This window comes from Calonectris borealis, chromosome 8, assembly GCF_964195595.1.
Source record: "Calonectris borealis chromosome 8, bCalBor7.hap1.2, whole genome shotgun sequence".
Lineage (NCBI taxonomy): Eukaryota > Metazoa > Chordata > Aves > Procellariiformes > Procellariidae > Calonectris > Calonectris borealis.
Window position 1 is genome coordinate 33,291,562 of NC_134319.1, and position 24,822 is coordinate 33,316,383.

Sequence of the window (24,822 nt, forward strand, 5' to 3'; positions counted from 1 at the left end):
TCTTTGTGGAGAGTATCACGTCATAACATACAGCTGGCAATAATAGCAGATTAGGGAAATGACTAATTTAGGAAAGTATGCCTAACAGTCAGATCTACTAGGCACAGAATATTCTCGTAAGGAAAGGGATGGAAGAAGCCCTGCTCACATCTTTTCAACCTTCACAGAGGAAAGCATGGGAGGATCAAAGCTGGAGAGAACCTACAGCACATATGTGAAAGACTCCAATGATCTAACTCTGTAAATCTTTTTTCATCCTACAGGTCAGTGCTTGAAGTTGTGGAGTATAGGCCTTGGCAGTATTATCTTCTGCTAGGACACAGTCAGCCATAGGAGATGCTGGAAGCTGTTTCTATCAAGGCAAGAGCTGATAGACATGGATGTAGATACTTAGCAGGGTGCCACCCAGGCAATATGGAGATGGGTTGAGGAGAGAAAGGAGAACTTGTAGTCAAAGGAAATGCAGGTCTAGGACAGCTGCAGAAAAGGGAGAGAGAGTGTTATAAGATCAAAGATTGTGAAATGGGGCAGAGTAGAATATGTACATATCCAAGCAGAAAGAGTTATACAACACTAGAAGCAACACACACTCAAGTTGAAGAAAAATAGCCAGAAAAAAAGGAGATGCAGTGAATGGAGCCATGGGCTGAGACCCGAGCTTTTATAAGTACCAAGGGACAGTACATTGTGCGATTTTTTGAGCACAGCATTTTGCACGCTAGGGCTAGAACAGAAGCCACCAAGTTGTACCACAGTACTAGAGACATGAGAGCTGGCAGTTTCCTAACTGCCAAGTTAGAAAATTGCCATGTTTAACCATCCTAAAGCAGGGGCTTTCTTGAGGAACACAAGAGGAATAACATATTAGAAGACATGTCAGAAAGTCCTTAGCAAGTTCACAGAAGCGCTGCCGATATCCAAACAGCCATCACTTACCTGAATAACTCTCAAGAAGAACAGCAAGAGACTGTTGTCTGACCAACACTAGGAAGGTAGCATTTAGACTCAGGAGACACACGTATTACCAGCAATGGATATTTATCACGCGTTCTGCCCTCAAATGGATGTTGACCGCAGAATGCCATACCGTTTAAAGCATGGAGATGACAATGTGGGAGCAGGAGAGTGACAGAAGCAAATGCATCTGCAGAGGCACGTGGCAAAGCTATGTTCTCAGATACAGAAGAAGATGTAGCAGCACAGAAGTTGATAAACCAGCTCATCTCTGAGTAAGTTGGAATACAGTCGCGCCCCTTACATCTTGCAACACTTTTAGCAATAAAGAATGAGACAGGTCAGTAAAACCAAAGAGCAGAACTCAATCATAGGGGCTGCTATTTTTTGTTAGCAGTCTGACAAAAATGAAGGGAGGGTCAAAACACCCACAAAGTGATGATACTACTACTCAGTTGCTGAGAAGTCTAGCCTGTTTTCCTTCTGCTTTACATATTTTTCTCAGTGAAGCATTCAGCTGAGACAAGCTACTAATTTTACAGACTTTCCATAAGTATAATTTAGTTTAACCAATTGGATTACTTGTCTTTATTTTCTGTGGTGAAACTATTCTACTGTTCCAGACCTCATCTGCCTTAGAAAGCTCTGCATCAGACTTCCTTTTTTCTGGTATTGGTCATAGAAGTCATTCAATGCAACTGCTGTAATAAGCTAGCCAGCATTCTGTTTTCAATATTTGCAATCCTTATGCAATTAACGGTTGCAATTAATGCAACCCATGACTGCCAACAAGATTTTTTCTTTTGCAAGTATCTACCTTTTTTTACTTCCAGACTGAATGAACCTTCCCTAACACTACAGAAGTTTGGGATGATTTGAAATAATGAATAGAAAAACAGAATTATAATCAGCCAGGTAGATACTGTGCTTCTAGATTCATCCTTATATTTACCTTTTCTTTCATGCTAATTCTTCTGCAATGTCTAATAAGCCAGGTGTATTAACTGTTCATATGTGAAGAAGAGATTGCTTCCAAATCCCACATATGCATTAGAAAGTGCAGAGAGGCTTAATAGTATTTGCACATTTGCTAGTTAGTATAAATATGCATTTTGTAACAAATGACCTAGCTCCCTTCTGTTAAATCATTAGCTACCAGTTTAAGTCAATCAGTCTTTCCTGAAGCAAATCTTTGTTCTGTTGCCTGCACAACTCAAAAATTTTGTAACTCCTCTGTTCTACTTATCCAATGAATGACATTTTTAATATAAATAGTATAATCAATAAAGTACTTTTATTGTGGAAATAGTGATATATTTCATTTTATGTGGTAAAGAACTTCTACTGGCTTCCACCACTGAGTCTGTGAAAAGGTGCACTAGAAGGCATAAGGAAGAGCTTTTGGATGAGAAAATATTGAAAAATTACTAAGAGCGCTTGTTGCAATTATAAGTGCGATCAAATTCCAGCATGATCTCATGATAAAAGGATAGGCTTTTAAAACAACTGCTGTCACACAGAAATCGGAGCCTAAAATGGAAATTACTAGGAACAAGCATTCTAAAATAATTACCTTCTAGATTAAACCTAGCTCCGTTAAAGCCAAAGGCAAAACTCCCATTTACTTCAGCAGATATGTGGTTTCATATGGTTGGAGGAGACAACCTGGGAAAGCTTACGCCCTTCAAAATGGAGTGACATTAAACACTACTATACATTTTGCAGTAATAATACGTGCCCATAATACAGAATTACTGATGTTTGTGTAAGGCTTTCAAAGCCTTAGAGGGCATCTGCTATAGGAAGTTAGAGAAAAATTGGCTGTTTTTTTCATTCAGAACAAACAACAGGAATCTCAAAGGAAATAAAAATACTTTTCTCTTACCTTTCAAGTACTTTCAACTGTCTGGTTCAGAACCCTTCTGATGCAGCCACCACTTGCAAACATAATTTGAGCAAGCTGAAAGGTCACCAAATCCCCTCCTCTTCCCACTCCAGCTGCAAACCAGCAGCAGCCCCTGCAGTGAATTTAAGTCCCCATGGGCCAGACGAAAGGAACCAATAGAGGCCTCGGGGTGTTTCCCTCCTCCAAACCACCTAAGGAGCATGCTGGCTTTGGGAGCGATTCCCCCTCTCAGGATCAGTCCTGCACACTAGCAGAAAGAATCATTTCCTATTTGTTTTATGCTCCACTTCTAGTCAAAAGCCAGAAAGCCTTTCCTGCCCTGTAAATCTGGCAGCAAACATCCCAGAATTATCACTGAGACCCATATATTGACAAGCACATTTCTAGTATTAATGATGTGAAATTCAGGTGGAGTAACACAGAAAGTAAAAATAAAACACCTTTTAAACCCAACAGTACTTAAACACAACACTGCACTTATCCAGCACAATACTTAAAAAAACCCTCGAGAACTTAAAAGAAAGCAAATTACGTGTTGTAGGCATTGCTAAGGTACCCACGCGATTATTTTAACCATGTGCATTATTGAGCCCAGTTTTTAGCTAACAAAATGTCTCAGATTCTGACCATTTGCTTTGCTTTACTGCAACCAGCAGAAGCTGCGCTGAGGGATGGAAGACAGCAGCAGCCTACAGGCTATCAACATGAATCATTAGCCCTTGCCAATCTCAGTCGCTGCAACAGGGTAGTGAAGTCAAATACAGCGTGATGACTGCACTGAACACTGCAAACACCACTAACTCGCACTGGGGCTCCACGCTTTCTCACTTAGTTTGTATTTTTTAAAGCTGTAAGCTGTAAGCACCAAACACTCTGTCCTGGGCAACCCTGTTACAGAAAGGGAAAGGTAGTGCTGCAAGGCAACACAGATAGTCCCACCTCCACAGCTGGGAAAGTGCAGATTACACAGGTGATGCTATTGAGCAAGGGAGGGATTCAGTCCTGGCTGAAGAAATAGTTCTCCTTCCCACACTCACTGGTTTCTCACTCATCTGGACCATTTAACAAACACAGAGAGACCAAGGGGAAATGGAACAAAATATTGAAGAAATGAATGCATGCCCTAACATCCAAGTCCCCTTTGATCACATCCAGCTCCCTACTTTATTTGCTCTGCTGATATTCTACAGATTGCTTTTACCAGCCGGAAAGCCACAAAAATAACAAGTTATAGATAATAACATCAGACAACAAAGCTTGAAATTCTCTCCTTGCAAACACCTGAAACCTACTTCCAAGCGAGTCATGCATCAACACACACCACTGGGAAGCACAGTGGCAAACAGCCTGAGTTTTGAAGACTGGAAGCTCACAGAAGGGTTGCAGCCCACAGGCTTTGCAGGCTGAGCCCTTTCTGCTGCTGCAGTTTCCCTCCACAGACAGACCCTCAGCAAGTTTAAGAGCAGCCTTCTGGCTTCTCTGAGTATGAAGGGAACACAGAGAGGTGAGAAATGAGGCCAGTGACAAGCATCTCACCTCTCCATGGCTCACGAAACTCATCTGAAGCAAGGAGAAGTAAAAATAGCTATCCCTCTATGGCAGTTTAGAGCTCTGTGTAACAGGTATTAGTGGTTTCAGCTTGGCACATCCACAGGACAAAAATCTTCAGGGTAGTTAACACCTGGGTTGGCAAGGCAGCCAGAAACTGAACGGGCTGTGGAGAATTAACCACTTCATCAGCACCAAAAACGGCCTCTTTCCACTGATCACCACCACCTGCACCATCAGCCTAGGTGGGTAAGTTATTGTGGAAGCTGTTGCTGCTGACTGCAGCATGGATAATAAAATTTGACTGCATTAGCCTGTAAAACGCCTGGCACACAGACAACAAGCAGCATGACAAACCGAGAGAGAATCCAGCTTCTCGCATGACTTTTTGGATGTAGCTAACAAGCTGATATGAATGGAAAAATTAATCAAAATTATTAATTCAACATCAAAAACTTAATACAAGTTCTCCCTAAAATCAGGACATAGACTTATTTCAAACACTGCCTAAGTGAAGTCTCAGTTGGTAGAACAGGACAGTTTCTCTCACAAAACAATAAGGCTGTTAAGAACAACAGAAGCGGAATTTGCCATGTGTTTTTCATTGTTCAGGGTTATGATTATTCAATTTTGTCTGTGAAATGCTGTAACTTACTCAAAATTCATGAGTTGAAAAAAACACAAAACTCTGATACAAATTTAGGAATAGTCCTAGGTGATAAGCAAGCAAACAAAGAAACTCTTAAGAAACAAAACTAAAACCACATTTAGGAAAGCAGGTGGCAGATAACCCAAAACACAGCAATGACAGGCGTACAGGACAAACGTGCTTTTCTGGACAGGGACCTCACAACACGGTGTGATGTCTCTGCATCACATTTTCCAGGTGGGACTCCTTCCCCTGTCATTTTTACAGACTTTCCTCTCCAACCCGGGATCCTTTCGGTCCACCCGAAGTCGGATCCCGAGGTTTCTGGGGGAGATGCCAGCTCCCTCTAATGACGGCGGTGCCAGCGAGGCTGACATCAGCACCGGCATACACAGCACAGCCCTCCTCAGCGGTTTGGGTTCTCCTCTTTTTCCACCCGCAAAGGCACCGGACATACGGCTTCACCGTGAAAGGACGGGGGCGGAGAGCGAAGGCCGGCCCGTGGGGGCGGGAAGGGGGAGGCTCTCAGACCCCAGCTCCCCCCCCGCCCGCCAGGTCTAGGCGCATGCGCGGGACCGCCACCGCGCAGCGAGAAGATGGCGGTCTCCGCGCTGGCCTGGGCGCTGCGGGCCGCTCGGCAGGTCAGCCCGGCTCCCTCCCTCCCCTGTTCCCCTTCGGGGCCGTGTCCCGCCCGGCCGAGGCACCGGCGAGCGGGCAGGGCCTGGCGAAGGGGCCGCGGGGCTTGTTAGACCGCTGGGGGAGGCGGCGGCCGGCTCGGCCCCGCGTCAGCCCAAACCTCGCTTGAGCCCCGGGGTTCGCCGGCGGCGGGAACAACGCGGGGGGATGGATGTAACTTCGGGGTTATTTGTGTCTCCGATACCGTAAATTCCTTGCTGGCTCCTGTGAACTAAACTGCCTCGCACGCCAGGAGTTGGGCAGGAGCTGCACTGCAAGGAAGTAATTTGAGAAAGTCTGACAAAGAGACTTCACGGGAGTAATTCATACTCGAATTGGGCAGACTACGTGCAACAGGTGGGTATTATAAACTTAACTTTTTAAACTAGGTTCTCCCCTCACCACGCACAAAGCAAGTGCGGAGCTACTACGTGGACTGGAGGATGCTGCGGGACGTCAAGAGAAGGAAACTGGCGTACGAGTACGCGGACGAGAGGCTGCGGATCAACGCCATCCGGAAGAACACCATCCTTCCCAAGGAGCTGCAGGTACCGGGCAGCCGCTGCGCCCCGGCCAGGGCAGGGCGCGAGCCCACGCGGGGCTCCCACTGCTGTGACGTGCGCTGGGCCGCAGCGGCCGCTTGACAGACCCGAGCGGCCGTGCCAGGTCACGAACGCTTGCGTTGCCCTAACTCACGAGCACGGGGCCATGTCATATTGCATAGTTACCGCTAGCGCCCAGGCATCGGGGGTGTTTACAACAGCAGTTGTAAACTGCTGACTAGAGGTTGTGTGTCTTGGGTTGTGTGGTTTTTTAAAACCAGTGCTTCTCATGCAAGCAGTATATGTAACATTATGTACAATGAAGTCTTTTTTTTCCCCTCAAGCTGTCACTTACAAACATTCAGAAAACTATTTTCCTTATTTCTGATAATATGGGATATTATATGGTTACTTTTATAGTTTCCTAAATAAACTTCAGATTTCTTTGCTTATTTAAAAACCTGGAAGCCTGATCCAGCCAAACCCACCAATTTGTTCAATTAGAAATACTTAATTTTACTCCTTGCCTGAGCTACAAGCATCTAAAAGCTGCATCAGATCTGGGTGTTAGATCTGCTCTTAAAAATGCACATATTCGCTGCCCTGCTCTCAGCCTTCCTTACTAAGTATTAAAAACATTTGCAAGTATCAGAAATACTCTTACAATATTCCTGTACATATTCCATCTGGCCATGCCTAGTTGTGGGGAGATGCTTTCACCCTTAAACATTCTGGGAGAGAAAGTGTATGAATCTGGTTTTATGTATTGACTTTACCGTTCTCTTGGCAAGTCTAGTCTGCACTGCATGTCCTTGCAGCAGGGGGAAATGAATTGCAATTGATTTTACTTTTGGTATTCCTCAGCTACTTTTGTCACCTTTTGAAGTCACAAAGCCATAGCGGCAGTTAGATAAAAGAAAAAGACTTCAGGAAAGTAGCTTTCCTTCCCTACAAAACATTATTTGGGCTCCAAAATTAAAGTCTTAAAAATGAAGCTACAAGTCTTCTCTGAAAGTATAGGCTGCTTTCTGAATAATATCATAGGCATTAAATAGGCCAAAAAAATACTGCAAGTGTTTAGCTGTACTAGATAGAGTGTATATATACAGCTATATATGCAAGTAAGATGCACAACTGGACAAAACCAGTAACTGAAATATGTTCTGAAGACAAGTCCTACTGACCTTGCTGTTACTGAAGTTGAAAGTCACATTGCTGCTGTCTTGATGCCGTCTTCCTTTGAAGGCGAACATGCCTCTAGAAGATAGCCTTACACTGCTGCTGTTCAGCACTTGTGCAACGTAACAGGAGTTTCTGTAGTCCAGCCTCAGACCTTCCTTTTACCTCCACCTGTGACTTCCTACTGTGACTGAACACAAGATTCTTTTGAGCCCTTCTGTCCTTTAGAAAATAATGTATTAAGAATGTGGCAGTTAGGGACGCTTACCTAGCCTCAAGCGACTTCCTTTAGGCTGCATTTCCCTGCTGAGCTCACTTGTTCTTCTGAAATTCCATTTGCTGCTACCTGGTGCTTCCTGAAAACTGTTGAGCTGTCTTCTTGTATGTGGAAAGACCTTTCTTAAGCCTTCTCATTACAACAGAGACACTTTGACTTGTTCTCCTCTGCCTGTAGCTCCTTCTGAAGTATACTATATGAGATTCCTTTTACTGACATCAAAGCATATTACCTGGGAAGGCAGTTAAAAAGGAACATATATTTAAGTTCAGTTCATCTTAAAGGACTAGCCCATCCTGCAACATGGACAAAGCCAAGCAGTTTTTGACTAACGATAATGTCTGGCATGAGGTTGTTCAGTCTGTGTAATAAGGTTAACTTTGGGGTCTCCATGTGGATCATTTTACATCCACTGTTAGGATGCTCAGAAAGAAAGGGTCAGGTGAGGAAGACCGGCGCAAGTTCCCTATCAAATAGCAAAGCATCCTCATGAGGTGGTAGGGAAGCGTGTGGTGGTACCTACTCCACAGCTAGATTTTGAGGTCTGACAATAAGCCCGCTCAAAATCCTGGGGAACACAGATAAACTCTTATGCTGTGGTCTTCTGTTTTAGGAAGTGGCCGATAAAGAGATTGCTGACTTGCCCCGGGACAGCTGCCCTGTGAGGATCCGAAATAGGTGTGTCCTGACATCCCGCCCTCGGGGGGTGAAGCGGCGTTGGAGGCTCAGCAGAATCGTTTTCCGTCATTTTGCTGACCATGCTCAGATGTCTGGGATACAGAGGGCTATGTGGTAGATCACTGCATGGATATACATTCAGGCAGAAGACACAAAACAGGCTCAGCTTGTGTGTAATTAAAGCAAGGCTGTCCTGTCTCTAAGAGTCCAGCATCAATATCAAACTAATAAGGGAAGGATGAGAAGCCATGCTGATTCATTAAACTCTTACCGGATTGCGACTGGTATCAGCTAACTGACAGGAAGGAGCATAACTGCACTAAGCTGGTCTGTATGAGAGGTAGTTTTTATTTTGACGGGTGGGAAGAAAAAAAAATCGCAACCTGATTGTTGCAGAACTAAGCTGAAGTTTGTCAGAAATAAAGACATACAGCACAAGGCTCGTTTAAGCAGTTTTTTTGCCACCATATGGTAAGTTCACCACGGTAATTTGGGTAAAAGCATAAATGAAATTGTACAACAGGGCAAAGTAGTATTCTGCCATGAACAAGGATGAGCACAAACTGAAAATAAAACATGGCCTCAAGTTTAGATACTCTTGCTATGCAAACTTAATATATGTATATTAACAAGCAGACAAAGTGGATAAAGGACCTATTAGAAAGTACAACGTGCTAGTATTTCTCTCCTGCTTATAGTGCAGCGCTCGGTCCAATGCTTTAAGAACACGGGAGCAAGTAAGTCCTAGTCCAGACCATAATAGGAGAGTAATGGCTTCCTTAATTCATTAGGTAACATCAAACAAATCCGTCCTTGGGAGAGACACAAGAAGGAAGCAGGAAGGAAACAACAACAGCAACAAGCCTGCTGCTAAGCTCATGTTTGCCCTGTACTCTTCTTCAAAGCAGGGCAATGAAGGGGGGGGGCTGCTCTGTCCCCCTCCCTCGCAGTGGGGCTGAGAGGCTGCACTGAACAGGCCGGGTCAAACGGAACTACCGCCAGATGGAAGGCACACAGGCAGCAAACTGACAGCAACCCTTCACCCCCAGTTGAGTCGAAGTTTGGAGTATAGGCTATCTCAGTATACTTCTGTTACCTTAAAACCCTTGAAAGTTGATAGGAGAAAGTGGAGCTTGTCTCTCTTTTCCTCATATACTGCTAGAGCCAGGGCGCGCTCACTGTCCAGCATCAGCTGCTCACTGCCCTCCTGCGAACTGGTGCCACCTCAAAGACCCCAAGGAGGTCACAGTTAGCACAGGTGCTAAAGAGCTGCTTTCATTTTCAAAATCAAACTGGTTAAACAGCCAGTAATTAATTTCTGAGATTAATCATTAGATTTTAATACCACAGGATTAACACCATATTGTTTCTGCTCAACTAGCAAGTGCTTGAGATAGTGGTTCTACTTTCTTCAGCATTTCTCCCTTCGTGACATGCTTTACAGTTCAACATACTTTCCCACATCTAGGTAAAAAAACACAGCCCATGTAGCAAGCATGACATTAGCCCCAGCACCCAGATGGGTACGCTGTCACTTGCAACAGGGAGGCCTTGACCCATCCTAGTTTAGGATTCCTTTTCTTTTACATTCTGTTCTCAGTTTCACAACAACTCTCCGCTCATCTGAGATGCTTTTTCAAGGAGGGCTGAGGATATACCTATGCTCCATTCTTCAGGAAATGGTGAACCACTTGACTGAAAGAAATGCTTTATAAGCTATTTTATTTAAATATTTTCTCCAACCTGAAATGGCAAATGACTGTCTTTGCTTGGAAGAAGGTTGTGTAAACAATGATCTTTGCAGCACAGCATGTCTCACATGGAAGATCAGTATTAAGGCGGCCCTTAGAGTACTTTCAAATATCCATTGGTATGTCCCCTTTGGATTGCTTTTCTCTGCTTTCAACCCAGGCCTTGTTGATGGTGCGCTTCATTTCATCATCCCCTTCTGCATACATCTTTTTTAAAAGGTTCATCAGCCCTTCACTAGGATCTGAGGTGTCGTAGGCAGCCTTCCTGCAAGACGGATACATATGAGAAGATCATGTATATCCAACAATGCTGTGCAAAAAATTAAACGCTAATACTTGTTTGAAACATCCTGGTAACGATGAGGATTTTGCTTTGGCAAAGTCTATAGACCCTGGCAGTCTTCAGTCACGCCTCAGTCAGCTTCCGAGTAGGGAGAATCCTAAAGAGTACACTTCAACTAAGCGCAAGTTGAGTAGTATAGCTAGACCTGTCCCACTAAGGATGACAGGAAGCATTTTGCAGTAAACATGACCCTGGAAGGACCACCCAAAATTAATTTTAGGAAGCAGTAGTGGAATATGACAGACCCAGAAAGTGCCAACATCTGTCTGTGCCGTTATGTGAAAAGTGAATAAAAATAGAAAAACGGCCACTGAGCTCTATGAAGTGACCACATTCACAACCCAAAAGCATTTTCTGCTTCCCATTTTTTTAGATTATCTCCAGAGGTTAATAGATTTTAACACTTGCATTTCAAAGCAATTTTCTCAACTTAAGCAGCCAGCCGACAAACAGTGCCACCCACATGGTATGCACCTGGGTACGACACGCCCCACATTACCAGACTATACATAATGCCCTCTCTGGCAAAACTGCCTCTCTCTATCCTGTTTTCTGAAATCCCTCAGGTAGTTACTGGTTTCTGCAGGCTACCTGAAAAACAGGCAGATCAAAATAGATCAGCAGAGGGAGCAAGTTCCCCAAGCACGGGGCTAACCACCAGTCTCGGGGTGTATTTCTGAAGCGACTCACTTGTCATACTGTAAATGCTCCACACTTGGAATAAGGCGGCAATACTAATGTGACTTCTCTGCGCAAGACCCAGGTTTAACAAAATGGCCCTGTCCCTCCAGCAATGGGCATTAGTAGTCAAATCGCCTTCTCTTAATCTCCAGCGATGTCATTTGAGGAAGGTACTTTGGCTCTAAATTCAGGTATGGTTAGTGAGGACTAAACAGTTTTAGCAAATCATCCTATCTTCCTACACAAAATGAATAGTTGTTGGGAGGCATAACCTTCTCAAAAGTGAGTGTATCCATGCTCCATGGTAGGTATACACGTTCTCCTCTGGATAAGAACGTGTGTGTGTTGTGAAATAATACAAGATTATTATATAATAAACTACATTGTTATATATATATATATATGTAAAAAAAGTCTCCTGTCCCCAGATGTTTCCTGCTATAATTTACCACCCTTATATATCCAGTCCCTAAGCTGCTTGTAGGATTGCTCCCAAGCACCTGAAGTGATACAAATTAGCTTGAGACTTTGTATAATGATCTAGGTAAACAAAGACCTGTTTTGCCAAAAGGACACTAGGATTTTTGTGCAGGCACTTCACATACAGGTGACAAAATAGTAATAATTACTTCAAATAGCATAGCTGCAGGGAATATATATGTATTTCTATATGATATACACTTAACCTGAAAAAGGTCAACCTCACTAGAGCAGTTTTTGCAATGAATGCAGCCATCAAAATACAAATGAATCTTGAATTGGTTGATTACCTTTAGCACTCTCACTGCAGGTCTTATCTATTTCCTACGATGCAGCCTTCATCATTAGCAATGAAACAGTAGAAGAGTGGCAAACAGCTACTCAAGGTGCATCTCCTCCACTGCCAGTCCTACTAGTACCAAAAAAATCCCAACCTAATGATTCTGAAACATCTTAGGGCTTGTCTCCCAGAACAGCGATTCTCACAGGCTGACTGCACAGTCAGTACAGTACAGATCTGCTCCCCTGGCAGTCCTAAAGCAATCTGGAGAACAAGAAATGGAAAACAAGATGGAGGGTTGAAGAGACACTTACTCTTTCTCTTTGCTTTCTTTTTCCACTTGAGTGAGACATTCCCATTTTTCCTCCCGCTTCTTCCTACACATCACAAGGATCGTGTCTGTCTTTATCTGTATGGTGAACAGCAAGGCATGAATTTAGAATGCTTCATAAAGGGATGCCAGTCACAGCCACAATGAATAAGGTTAGCTTATAACATAAACCTCTTTCTATACTCCAAAATCTTGAAACATTTATCTCAGCTATTGATTATTATGTAGCATATAGAAATTATAGTACACACTCAGCTTCAGCATACAAAGTATTAACCTCGTTGTGGACAATTTAAATGGCGTGATTAATATAGTACTAGTACAATATAGAAGAACACCACTCAGTGATTCTCAGGATGCTAAAAGCACACAGGACTGCCTGGTAAAGGGTGGCTATACGTACTAGGCTTCTCCAGGAATACCAAAGTGCAGGCAGAGGCTCTCCCAATTAATTTCTCCAAGGATAAGAAACTAGTTTTATTGCTTAATCTTGCAATTTGTTTGCAAGTTACAAGCAAAGCCTGTTTGATTGCAACCCTGACCTAAATTTCACAAAGAACTCCTGCGTGCCGTAGCAGACAAGAGTCTGCTGGAGCTTTAGCTTAGCAAGTACGTGACCGCTGCTCACTTTTACACCGCGTTAAAAATCACCACAGCATCACCCTCATTTATTTCAGTCGTCTTTATTTTAGGGGAATTTCAAATTGAACCATCATTTCTTCACATCTGATGTCACTAAGTGCAGCGCACAACTGCACAGAACGCACACAAGGTATTTGACACATCCTAAGCCCAGAAAGGTGCTACAAGTAGCACAGTAAGGACACTGTCACCAGCTGCAGTAAAATGTTACTTGTGTTCAATTCTGGAGCCCATTACAAAGGCAGAGCAGGTTTCGGACTTTGCTTTGGGTATTAAGCCTGTTTAAGCTTCCCAAGATTTCAGTCTGCTGACAAGTCTCTTAGACCTTAAAATCGCAAAGAATTTCTCAGAGGTATTTAAAAGCACAAGGATGCAAATGGATGCTTAGTGGAATTTTCTGCTTAATTATTTCTGAAATCCTGTCGGAGAACTATTAAAGCATACAATACCCAGACATGATCTTTTGAAATAGGAGCCCATGGATTCCAGAGAATAATTCCACAGTTATGACAATTACAGGTTGATAAGAATCACATTCACAGTGAAGAGTCTTTGCAGACAGAAGGGAGGGACTGAAGGTTAGCGCTGGGTCTCTTGAACTAGAGTCAGGCAATGAACATGGCACTTTGTGAGGGACCTAAGTACCTCTAACAGCCGAGGTTAGACTGACCTTTCTAGAGCTGCCTTCCACAGAGATGGGTTTCAGGAGGTTGTTGAAGGTCATGGTGTAGTTCTTCCCATTCAGATTCTTCACTAGCAGATCGAACGACCTGGAACCAGAAAGTGGGGGAAGAAGGGCACAAAGATTCCAATCATTGTAAGACTATTGTACGTTGCCACCAAAAACAATGTCTGAAAGCCCTTTAGCAGACATATTTCTTTGGAAAGCATGTAACAGGCTTGAATTACTTTCTTCCCAGGCCTCTCAAATCTTCAGTTGGATTTAATACCAAGAACTTAAAAGGACCTGTCCAGACTTCACAACAAATCAAGATCTCTAGGGTTCTTTCTACCTCACTGATCTCCTACAGCCTTGGAAAGGCAGTTTTACTTAATGTACGCTTCAGTTCTACCACCATCAAAAAACAGGTCTAACACTACGTATCCTGTCAAGCGTGATGAGGTGCAACAAGCATTTGTAAAATGAAAATACCCTGATACCCTCTCAGGGGTATGTGCTAAGTGCTACTAAAAGCTAATACCGCTCAAGTTTAAAAAAGAAAAAAGGGGCAGGGGGAGGAGATAAAAGCTGAACCAGAACAGAACTCAACACAACACATTCCTGCATTTCAAACAGTGTTCTTCACCCATGCTCTCCCCTGTGGCGTGGTGCAACAACACAAACTCACCTCTCTGTGAAATTCACCTGGACATTCTCAGCTGGAAGCTTCTGGACTCCATTTAAAGAGATGTAAATCTTAATAAACTTATCTGACTGATCCCAACCTGCAAGTGAAAAAAAGAGATTAAGTTCTAGCTTTCCTCCATAAACTTCATGCGTTCCATTCCAACTCCCGCTGCGAAGTCCCCTAGCAATGACTAGGATCTCTGCCTTATTGAAACAATCTTCAGAGGGATAAGGGAAAGACACAAATTATTCAAGAATAATTTGAGAGCAAAAGGAGGTCATCACAGCTAGCCCTGTTCCCTAATTCCTGCAAATTCTCAGAAAAGTCACGTATCAGCTCAGGTAAAAGGAGAGCAACTCTGTCTGTGCAGGGACAGTCAGAGGTAGCTGTCTGCTTTTGCTCCAGTTTCCTTGACCCACTTTTCCCCTGCTCCCCACATGACAAGTATCTTGAGCAATTCCCTCTCCTTTCACCTACGTGGCGAGCAGAGAAGCCAAAGCTCACTCTTTCATTCCTGCTAAGCACTAGGCAATGGAAAAATAGTCGCTGGTACACCAGGGACCGTTAATGCATCCCACCAGTACTATCACACAAACAGAATTAATACACACTGTGGTTGGGATGGCACAGTAAGCACGTAGTAGCTTTTAAAGTGGGGTCTCCCGTATGAAATAAACACTTAAGAAGGCTTCTCTATAATGCTAAGTGGCAACTGTAACTCACACTAGTGCCACCCTCCCTTCTCTTCAGAGATACCTGAGCTCTAGTAAGCATTCAGAAAATTAATCCTACCATAATTGTTTATTTTCACTGTGTACCCTCCCAGTGACGACTTTTCTTCCTCTGCCACATCTTTTGGCTTCGGTGGAGGCTGATTCTTGATTTCTAGCTCTAGCTTGTGTTTCTCTGTCATCAGGACATCACGAAGTCGCTTCCTCGTGGCTTTCGTAAGCAATTCTTTAACCTCTTCCAAATCTTTCTGTAACTGGTTCAAAAACAGAAGATCACAGGCATATATTAGAGACGGTTCTTTTCACTTAAGGCTCACAGCTGAGCTCTTTCAGTTACGACACTTTCACATTTCCCAGAGGTAGCAGTTTCAGGTTTATCAAGTCAGTCGTTTCCTTTTCCTCCACACCCCGTTAGGCACGAAGCCATCCGCTCCTCACTCCCTGGCCGCTCACGTTTTCACTCCTCGACCAGTACAGACTTCAAGCCTTAAGCTTTCATTAATTAAAAACCAACAGAAACCGATAAAAGTTCGACAGCTGGAACAGCTCCTCAGCAGGTTCCAGATTACACTAAAAGGGCACAGGGCCGCCTCAGGGAGAGGCACCTACAGCGCCCAGCAGGCGCTGGGGCTGAAGGCTCCCTGCACGCTGCCCGGCCCCAAGCCCCCCCGCTGCGGCCAGACCACCGCCCCTCGCACTGCACCGCAGGGCCCAGCTCGGGCCCCGGCCCGGGCCCGCGGCCACCCCCGGCGCGCAGCGGCGCTCGCCCCCGGTTCCAGTCAGAGCCCCCGGCGGGGGGGCGGGGGGGGAGGCGGCTGCAGCTCACCTCCTCGCGCGCTGCGGCCATGTCGCGTGCGGCGCCCTCCCGGCAGCAGCGGCTCTCGCGGCCCCTCTGGAACCTTCCGGCCTCCCGCCCCGCCCACACACACCGCGCCAGTGCCCGCGCCGCGGAAGTGACGCAAGGCCGCCGCCACCAGGCGCGCGCCGCGAGCCTCGCCCATTCCGCTGGGTGTGGGGAACAGCTCCGCCCTCCCGCTGTCACTCGCCGGCGTTGCCATGGCGACACGCAGCCAGCAGCCGCGTTGCCCGGCCGAGGGGCGGGGCACGGGCCTTCCCGCCTCCGCGGGGCCCTGAGGGGCGGCCGTTGCCCGGCCGTTCCCGCCGCCCTGAGGGAGCGGGTGCTCGGGCCGCCCGCGCTGGGCCCGGCGAGCGGCGCCCCGGCGGTGCCTGAGGCGGGCAGCCGGCTGGGGTAGGCGGCGACTGGCAGGGCTCCGCCGCCGGGCGGGTTTTCTCCGGCCCCCGACCGCGTCTGGGAGCCGGCCGGCCCAGGCGAGCGGCGGCAGGGCCCGGGCGGGTCTCCTGTGCGACCGCAACCATTACTCTTTTAGAGAAGATTTGAAATGACCTTCCCGAGCTGCCCAAGGAGAAAAGCATAGCGAGGTGTCCCTCACCACCGTTACTAAGTGAGCGTACTGAACAACAACAAAAAAGTTTCTGTATCCCCCGGTCCCAGCCGGGCATTAAAATTTCCCAGAGGAAAAAAAAAAGGCAATGGCAATCTTTCTGTAAGCAGGTAAGTGGAAGAGTCAGCGTTTGGCTCCAGGTGTCTTTTATAAACAATGGAACCCAAGGCAGGATACAGCCCTTCAGCGTTTAAAAAACAGATTTCTCTAAAAGAGGGTGCCAGTTATAACATCTATTTTACTAAATTGAGGAATGCCAGCTCATTTGCTGGTTTATGGGCTTAGGGTCTTTTTTCTTTTCCTCTTCTAGAGTGAACATCCAGGAATTAATTAATCTGTAAAGAGGTTTTTTTTGCAGAGGTGTGGAGGGAAGAACAGATGGGATGAAAGTAAATTCATAGAAAACCTGAAGCCAAGGATTTATGTTCAAATGCATTCCACAGAACAGTTTTAACAGACATTGTACTGAAGTGTTTATTATAACCCTCTGGCCCAGTGCTTCTGTAGTTGAGAAAGGGTCAGGAAAGATCTGCATAACTAACACTGTGGTTATGTTTAACTTTCTTGGGACTGAGCTTCAGCCTGTCCATCTTCAGCAACAGCATTTGAAGCTGGGCTAGTTGATTTTATCTGGAAAATACAATATGGTCAACTGGAATTTACTCCTCTGGCATGGTGGTTTAATTGGCTAAAGGCAGTTGCTTATTCAGGAATTGTTTCCGTATCATCTTTCTGCTGAAGCAAGAGCAGAAAAGAGCATCCACTGAGACAAAAAAAACTTTCTGTGGTTTTTTTCTCTAGCTGGTGATCTTTGAGTTTCTCCACTCTCGGTTGTGGTCTTACATTAGGAAGTGCTCATAGTTTTAGAATTTAAATTGGTATTGCTTTATAATTTAATTTCTGGCTAGAGGAGGAAATGCTTTCACTAATACATAAATGCATTTGTAAGTGAGCCTGTAATTTGCCTTTTTTCTTGAGATTTTTTTTAAAGCCAGTGTTTATTGTGTTTCCTTAAATCAGGAGCATTTTGGTGCCCGTGGCACTTCCACTTGAGTGGCAGCTTCCACGTGGAAGAGTTGTCACTCTTGTAATGTAAAACCAAGTTCCACGCGGCTCTCGTTGCGTAAAGCTGCAGTGGCATCTGGATGCTGCGTCCTCCCCTGGCTGGAGACAGAAGAGAGCCTGACAAAGCCAAGTTTTCTTCTGCGCATCCTTACGAGGAGCCAAGTGGCAGGCCTTCTCTTGGGGGAGAAGAACCAGAACAATTCCTGCATCAGGAGGGGGGAAAGGAGCTAGGTTGGAGTTAGTAGGAGTACTGAAGCTCAGCTGAGAGATCCTGGTCTAGTCTGTCTGGCAGACAAAATGGAGTGCAGAGTGCTCTTCAGCGCTCATCAGCTCTAGAGACTGGGGGGAAGCATCTGAGAGGGCTTTGAAAGGATGTGGCCTCTTTATCTAGCACGTAGCAGCCATTCCTTCTGCTTCTGTCTGCAGGCATTGATAGCAATTGATGACAGTCTTTGGATAGTGATGTGGAGGTAAATCAATACAAAATGTTATGTCTGGTAAATTTAATCTTCAGCTTTTCTACCTCTTTGCCTTCATATCTTCCCCTGAAGTGCTGTGTGCTTTTCCAGTTCTCTGGGAACAATGGCTGTTCATCTCAATTAAGAGCCATTGCTCACATGGAAAAATGGTTTTATAAAGAATTTGAATACTTCTGACTGCTGTAAAGTCTGCTCTGTCCTGTTCTTGCTCAGCCATGCTTCTCTGTTACAAGTCAGTTTTCTGTTTCTTGCTGTTTCCTTCTGCTCCCTATGTCTCTTCCTTCAGGCCTGCTGCCTCATGGCTCACTTGGGTATTTCTCTTGTGTATTTCCAGGGAAGCATCAAGTCCTTAACAACTCCTGTTGCCCCATTGCTATATATCAACAGCTTTTAAGAAAAGCGTATTTACCGGTACGTCCTCTGTGCTGGAAACCTCAGACTAGCATTGGAGCAGAGGGCCAGGGTGAGCCGTTAGCTCTCTAGCACAGTGCCTGTCTGTCAGGCTCCTGCGGAACAGGTTACCCCTCGTCAACGAGTACATTAACCTAACGAACGGGCTGGAATTAGCTACGCAGCATGTGCACATTTTGGACAGCTAGTCTGCCGAGTCTGTCCTAGTGCAAGAGTGCTGCTTGAAAATAACCAGCTGGAGTGACCTGTATCAGAAAACCTGACACAGCAGCGGTTTATTATTGTGAACAGATTGAAGCTGTTTCTTAAGTAAATGGCTTATGAAAATAAGCACCTTATTCCCATCTTGTTTGCATTTCCATTTATTTTACAAGGCATCGTTCACACAATGATAACAAGGTACTGATCCAAACAATTCTGTAACAATTAAAAAAGTAAACATTTGTTGTGACCATGTACATTGAATTGCACTTTTAATAACAAGCATTACACTTATATTTCCATATTATACTTTATATAATACATGGATTTGTTACACAAGAACTGGCAGTACTAAATTGTTCTCAGTTAAAAGTCTGATAGCGCAATGATGCTCTTTTTCCCTAACTCTTCAGGAAAGTACATTTTGCGAACTTGGGACACACCCAGATAACCACTGCGACTCCAAACCTGGAAAACTTCAGTGTAATGGAGTCAGAGCTTTGAAGCTGCTCTCTGTTTTCAATGTGCTGAAGTAAATCCACCTTGAATGGCAGGCTCTGAGGGATCTGGATCTGGATCATGGTTGGTTAGACCCTTTTCTGCATTCATGTGCCATCTTTTCCCCGTTCAGAGAAGCCAGAGAATCTTCTTCCATGGGAAAGCAACAGTTCCCAAAGCTCGAGAGAGTTCCTGGCACAGCTTTTGAAGGTGGTATCAGCAGCGGTGCAAGCCCAGGAATTACTGGGAGGAGGGAATTGGGATCTGGAGAAAAATCTGAGAACATCTGCTCTTGTTTGCATCGGTATTACCATCCATGTATTATATAAAATACAAAAATAAGAGAAACTGAAAGGAAATTAGTACAGCCCAGGATTCTGGTGATATCAAATCACAAATGCAATTTATGATACCAAATCCTTTTGATGTATTTATCCCCTTGTGATTCAGTTTCCTATATATTATTCTATGTATAAGATATAGTTTTCCAAAGATACATATATATTCCTTTACAGGTTAAATAAAAGCAAGTCCCACTGAATAAGAAAATAAGAGGAAGTAATGTCCTAATTCTCTACCCATATCTTTTTTTTCTTTTTCAGGTAAAAATAGCATGAAATACATTCAGTAGCAAAGCATTTGGAATCCAGGGGAAATGGAGAGCCCTGTATTCCTGGAGGATTAACCTGTACGTGTTAAGTCACGATCCTGAAATAAATTGTGTAGACTTCTGACTTGGGAAAGATAGGACCTTGATCAATGCTGACTATTATTTACCCAGCTGCAAATTCTTTGCATTTCCCAAAACCCATCTGTGGATTAGCCCGGTTTTAAAGGCTGCTGTGATGTATACCTGACCTAACTTAAAAGGTCCAAACTTGAGTGCTTCCTTGTGTCTCCCCTTAGTATTATTACTTGGAAGGAGGTAATGGGACAGCTCCCAGTAGGATATTAGCATAATTGATGGAAAAATAATTTACTTCGAGCCTTTGCGTTTGCAAGAACAACGTGATACCTGGCGCTGTGTACACCCACCGCCCCGGGTGTACACAGCATCACATGTCTAGTGCAGCCAGCTGTTGGCACAACAGCCCATTCGGCAGGGCTCAGCTGTGACAGAGGCGTGCTTGTCAGCCACCACAGTCCCTCAGTCTCGAGAGTAAAATCTCTGCCCTGATCTTCACATTCAGACAGTAACATGTACTTAGCTTTTCTCCTTAGCAGGTGGAAGAAAACCAGCGTTGTAAGAGAAGAGTGTTTCTGTTTTCAATGCCAAAGGTACTTAGGCTTATTAGATGACGCAGAAGTATGCCAATTATCCCTGAGTCTAACAGTAAATCAAAACAGGAGGTATAGTTCTCCCACACATACAGGTAGTTTCATGGATTTCACTGCAACTACTTAATAGAAAGAAGGGAACAGCCCTACCTTTATCCTGTGGAGAAAGCATGACTTGTGTCGCTTCCAAGTTTTGATACTTCAGTGCCAGAAAATTCAGATTTTTATTTACTCCTAAATTGCCACATTCAGTCAGTGAGTGACATCATGACTCTGAAGTCAATGGGATACTCCATGCTTTGTCAAGGGGCTGAATTCTTGCTGTTCTTGATTCCTATCTCCCTCTCCCCTTGTAAATGACTCTTTTTATTTTGAGTTGTTTTTAACACAATGAAAGCATCTATCTTAAAAAAAATTTCAAGGGCCAACCAAGAGAAGTCCTTTAAAATGTCTAACAAGGAAAAAACATTGCTTACCTATGTAAGCAATTTAACTTAGCTGTAGCAATGTAACTTAGCTGTAGCAAGTTATATACTAATTAATGGGCAGGACAACTGTCAGCTGCAGTACTGATTACATGGCTGACTATCTTTCCTGAGACTGGTTTTACTAAACATTAAAGCATACGGACCTCAGGGATTTTGCAGTTTCTTGGATTAACACCACACATGATATTTTCTATTTTATTGTTTTTAATTCTCTCTGGGTACATTTAGAATTTGTTAACCTAAGTGAAATAAGTCCTATTACTTTAGAATATTGATTCACAAAGATAATACAAGACTAGTTCACAGATGTACCATGTAACTAAATCAGCCTTGCTTCATTTATCCTGTAAAGTGTTACAGTCAAAGTAAAAACAACTTCTTTTTAAAGTGAAAAAAAGTACTTTTTTTTTTTTTCCCATATTGGGCATCTCAGGAACAGGTTAGAATCCAACAAGATAAAACAGTTGTACTAAAAATACTCTTTGGAGGTTTCTCCCTAATCAAAGTAAAGGCTTTATTTCAGAACTGTGCATTCTCAATAAAATTAAAAAATAAGATTTAGTTCCACATATGTATTTATAAAATTCAAATGACTTTTAATGTAAGTTTTATGTGGACACACAGTTTAATACTGACTCAGAAAAAAAAAATTAATCACTCCAGACTTAGGAGCTATGTTAGCTTTTCCAGTGCCACATGAAAATAACAGTTTCAGCGAGACTTTGATGATGTTCCCTGCTGAAAAGCTAAACAACGAGCCAGCTCTCCCCGACAGATCAGTCGGTCTGGAATACGTGTGCACGTCGCTCCGTCACACACTGCTGAAAGGGCTAATTAAACCCCAGATTTGTTTTCTCACAGGAAGCTAAGCTTCCCAATAGCAGGTACAGTCAGCAGGTAGGATTTTAGCTTGCCTGGTTTAATCCCGCAGTCTTGCTCCTTTCCTTGTTTCTGAAGATAACTATGCTTATTCATCAAGATAATGCCATAGAGCTATTTTCTTATTCTTTCAGTAATTTTGAGAAGACACAGTTTGCATGTAAATATTACTCTTCCAAATGCCACTGCTACAAACACTACTTTGGATCTACAGATGGAAGGTGAAAATTTTTTACTGCCTTTTTGTCATTGCCAAGAACGATAAAGCAGCCATTGCCTTCTGAAATCTTTTTTTGCTGATGTAAGTCAGCTTCCATCCTACAAGGTTTTGAAATCATCATCACGGCTAGCAGGTAGCAAACATGTTTTTGTCACAGAGACTCAACTTCCAAAGTCAGAGAGCTGCTACACTGAGAAAGATGATGATGTGTCAAAGCCAGGTCCATGAAACACGGTGAGCTTATTTAACAGTTCTTTTTTGATGAACTGGGGAAGTCCCACTCCCATGATCTGCTTGCACTCATTGGACCCTTTGACATGATTTAACTCATTAACTTGGCAAAAGACTAACCGTGGGGGGAAAAATCCACCCACATCTTTTTTTATTTTTAATCATCTCCAGTAAGTGCCGTAACAAGGACAGGGACACGACGGGGAGTACAACGGGGAGCTGGAGGGGTGAGATCTTTGAGCAGCAGTGAGCTGTTATGTTAACTCAGCTGCTCAGGGAATCACAGTCTTAACCATTTTTTTTTTAATTATTACTGCATTTTTCCAATCAAGGTTTTAAATCCACTTGTAAGTATGATTTAAGATAAATGAGAAATTCGGACACTTGTCAAACCATCAGTGTCACTCATCGGCACAGTGCTCTCAAGTGTAACAATCAAATGTATTCTTAAATGTCAGTTCAAATGTATTATGCAGTTCATTTTAAGTGTGAAGCGGTACTGGTAAGTGAATGACTAATGCTAGGTTTAGACAGTCAAGAGAATGGAAACATTTATGCAAATATTATCAGCAAGAAAGTGACGAGGGAAAAAGATCTTTGTTAATATTTGCAAAAGAAATTCCTTCTGCCTTTTTCCCCTTTTTTCTCACTGTATTAATATTTCCAGATAATCACTGTTCTTTCAGGTACACTTTAAAATATTAACATTTTTTAACTCCTTACTCTTAGAGGAGAGAATTTGGTTGCAGGATAGTTGTGTCAGGATAGCGATTATATTTTGATCTCTACTTCAAACAGCTGACTGCCTTTCAGAATCATTCCTTTGGCACAGGTAACATTAAATTTGCACTACCCTGTTTAAAATAATTCACAATTATGCTTGACAACAAAGCACAAGATGGGTATCATTAAATTTTATTGTACAAAACTGACAAGATATGGCATTCCTTAGAATTAAAAAAAAAAAAAAGATCAAAACACAACTCATGTCCCTGGAACAATTTTGTAAATGGAACAATTAATACACAACCTTTAGTCCAGCAATGATATTTAGCTGCAAGACCATCTTTAGACATGACAGGTATAATTAAAAAAATATTCCATCAGTTCAAGCAGTAGTTTAATTTTCCATGAAATAAGTATTTCTATAAACACTTTATGTTCAGTCAAAACAAATGCTTTTGAATTTTCTTACCTTAAGAGGTATAAACCAACTAGACAGGTTTGGGAATCATCAGAGAAGTCTACCCCATGGGAAAGTCTAGGTTTTGTATTCCATTTGAAAATGTTTTTTTTAATAAAAATAAGTAATACCAACGTAGCATTTCCTAACCAAATACTTCTAGCAAACAGATCTTGCTTCTGTGATGTTTTATTCAGCAGTGCAGCACAAGTCTTTTGGGTTTTTTATTTGATACCTCATTTCTGTGTCAAATTCAGAATTTGAATATAGACCCAGGGAAAGGTTTTCATTATTTTTTTTTTCACAAAACCTACCCTTTACTGCACAGGATTCACAAAAGGTCAAAACTATGCAAGGTCTTCACTCTGCTTCTCAGCAAAAACATCAAATAAATGTTGAATGGTTTTCCCTTTATCCCAGTGGAAGGAATTCTTTCTTGAATTCTTAGTATAAACATGAAATAAGAAAGGGAACTAAATAACTTTATGTTAAATTCCAGTTCAGCTGTAAATAGCCTTTAAACAACAGTGCTACAAAGAACCGCACTACTTGCATTTCTGAAGAAAAAACAATTAAAACTAAGAAATTATCAGGGAAGCTCATCAACGATTGTGCCAAGAGAGCACAAGACTATCTTTGCTATGGCCCAAGCTTTACAAAAGTGCTTCTCTGCAGGACGCAGTCACTGCGATAAACTTCTGAGATGGTCCCAGGGCGTAAGTTATCCTAGACACCCGCACACGCGCTAGTACTTATTACACTGTGCTTTCTACGAAGAGATTATGCTTCAGTACTTTACATTTTCCATTCTCTCTCTTCCTCCAGAAGAAGAAAAAACCTTCTATGCAAGATAAAAATAATTTTGAATAATTAGTCATGTATTAAAGACCTAGTTTTGAAGTATTTATTTAACATCTAGTCATATAAAATAAAGTGTAAAAGTATGAAGGTATCAGAATGTGGCTTTCAGCAAGGCAGTTTGGGAAGTAAGAATTCAACATAAAACAGGAATTATTTTTTTCCCCCTTTGAAAAGGGTCACATCAGAATGAATGAAAAACACCGAAGAATTTCACTTCAAGCCTGCACTCCTGCCTTTTGTCCTTTCCCCAAGAGGAGAGACCACTGGAAGAATCCTCCAGGGTTTCAGCTGTGTTGTTCTTTGTGCTCTGGTATCGGGTCTGGCTGGAACTATGTACTGCCCTCTTTGGGCGGCAGGGGCGGCTGAGGCTGCTGTGGTGGCTGCGTGCCTGTGGCCGTTTTGATAGAGTTCAGGGTTTTGCTAAACCAAGAGTTTTTGGCAGCTTGGATTTCATTCATAAGGGCTCCTCTCTGGTGCTCCAGCTCCTAAGAAAGCAGAATAGTCAGAACGGATCAAGAACCAATTAATTCACAAAAAAGCATCCTCAAACTCAGTCCCTGCAATCCAGC

At 43.3% G+C, this 24,822-nt stretch overlaps 4 protein-coding genes and 1 long non-coding RNA gene across 28 annotated transcripts in view; 2 read left to right on the forward strand and 3 right to left on the reverse strand.

Annotated features, from left to right (window-relative positions):
- TNN (tenascin N) overlaps positions 1–9,591 on the reverse strand; it is a 40,119-nt gene extending 30,528 nt beyond the window's left edge. For 11 of the 14 annotated variants that reach the window (XR_012674571.1, XR_012674572.1, XR_012674574.1 and 8 more), the window contains exons 1-2: positions 9,505–9,591; positions 7,722–7,962 (exon numbers count right to left, since the gene is read on the reverse strand). Coding sequence is in view for 7 of the 14 variants with exons in the window: in XM_075156888.1 (XP_075012989.1) it covers positions 7,722–7,752 (31 nt within the window). In the remaining 7 variants the exon portion in view is untranslated. Of the gene's footprint in view, positions 1–7,458; positions 7,644–7,721; positions 7,963–9,504 lie in introns of all 14 variants that reach the window. The other 3 variants (XM_075156890.1, XM_075156891.1, XM_075156892.1) reach the window with 2 other exon arrangements.
- MRPS14 (mitochondrial ribosomal protein S14) lies at positions 5,390–8,846 on the forward strand. Its single transcript, XM_075156901.1, has 3 exons — positions 5,390–5,698; positions 6,122–6,280; positions 8,344–8,846. The coding sequence occupies exons 1-3, from the start codon at positions 5,654–5,656 to the stop codon at positions 8,524–8,526; spliced, it is 387 nt and encodes a 128-aa protein (XP_075013002.1). The 5' UTR covers positions 5,390–5,653; the 3' UTR covers positions 8,527–8,846.
- Positions 8,850–15,946, reverse strand: CACYBP (calcyclin binding protein). Of its 2 annotated transcripts, none has more exons than XM_075156900.1 (6): positions 15,823–15,946; positions 15,058–15,250; positions 14,266–14,362; positions 13,587–13,686; positions 12,258–12,352; positions 8,850–10,424 (listed from the first exon to the last, which is right to left on the reverse strand). In XM_075156900.1, exons 1-6 carry the CDS (start codon positions 15,841–15,843, stop codon positions 10,265–10,267), a joined length of 666 nt encoding a protein of 221 aa, XP_075013001.1. In that variant the 5' UTR covers positions 15,844–15,946; the 3' UTR covers positions 8,850–10,264. The 2 variants fall into 2 exon arrangements, with proteins under 2 accessions (XP_075013001.1, XP_075013000.1); XM_075156899.1 differs by lacking the exon at positions 15,823–15,946 and adding an exon at positions 15,339–15,461.
- Positions 15,947–16,164: 218 nt separating this feature from the next.
- On the forward strand, positions 16,165–23,645 carry LOC142085164 (uncharacterized). Of its 3 annotated transcripts, XR_012674577.1 has the most exons (3): positions 16,165–16,569; positions 18,338–18,414; positions 19,029–23,645. It is a non-coding gene; the product is annotated as an uncharacterized LOC142085164 (long non-coding RNA). The 3 variants fall into 3 exon arrangements; XR_012674576.1 differs by lacking the exon at positions 18,338–18,414; XR_012674575.1 differs by lacking the exon at positions 16,165–16,569 and having other exon boundaries at positions 17,331–18,414.
- The window catches only part of RABGAP1L (RAB GTPase activating protein 1 like), a 274,563-nt gene continuing 272,849 nt past the window's right edge, over positions 23,109–24,822 (reverse strand). For all 8 annotated transcript variants that reach the window (XM_075156905.1, XM_075156903.1, XM_075156906.1 and 5 more), the window contains one exon: positions 23,109–24,738. In XM_075156905.1, the coding sequence (XP_075013006.1) occupies positions 24,583–24,738 (156 nt within the window). In that variant the 3' untranslated portion in view covers positions 23,109–24,582. The remainder of the gene's footprint in view (positions 24,739–24,822) is intronic.

Excerpts from the sequence above, each read along its gene's own strand:
- MRPS14 (XM_075156901.1), top strand. The coding sequence starts at position 5,654 with ATGGCGGTCTCCGCGCTGGCCTGGGCGCTGCGGGCCGCTCGGCAG. Across the intron at positions 5,699-6,121 it reads CGCTGCGGGCCGCTCGGCAG|GTTCTCCCCTCACCACGCAC; the intron begins GTCAGCCCGGCT and ends TTTTTAAACTAG. Across the intron at positions 6,281-8,343 it reads TCCTTCCCAAGGAGCTGCAG|GAAGTGGCCGATAAAGAGAT; the intron begins GTACCGGGCAGC and ends CTTCTGTTTTAG.
- CACYBP (XM_075156900.1), bottom strand. The coding sequence starts at position 15,843 with ATGGCCGCAGCGCGCGAGGAG. Across the intron at positions 13,687-14,265 it reads CAGGTGAATTTCACAGAGAG|GTCGTTCGATCTGCTAGTGA; the intron begins GTGAGTTTGTGT and ends TTCTGGTTCCAG. Across the intron at positions 10,425-12,257 it reads AAAGAAAGCAAAGAGAAAGA|GAAGGCTGCCTACGACACCT; the intron begins GTAAGTGTCTCT and ends TCCGTCTTGCAG.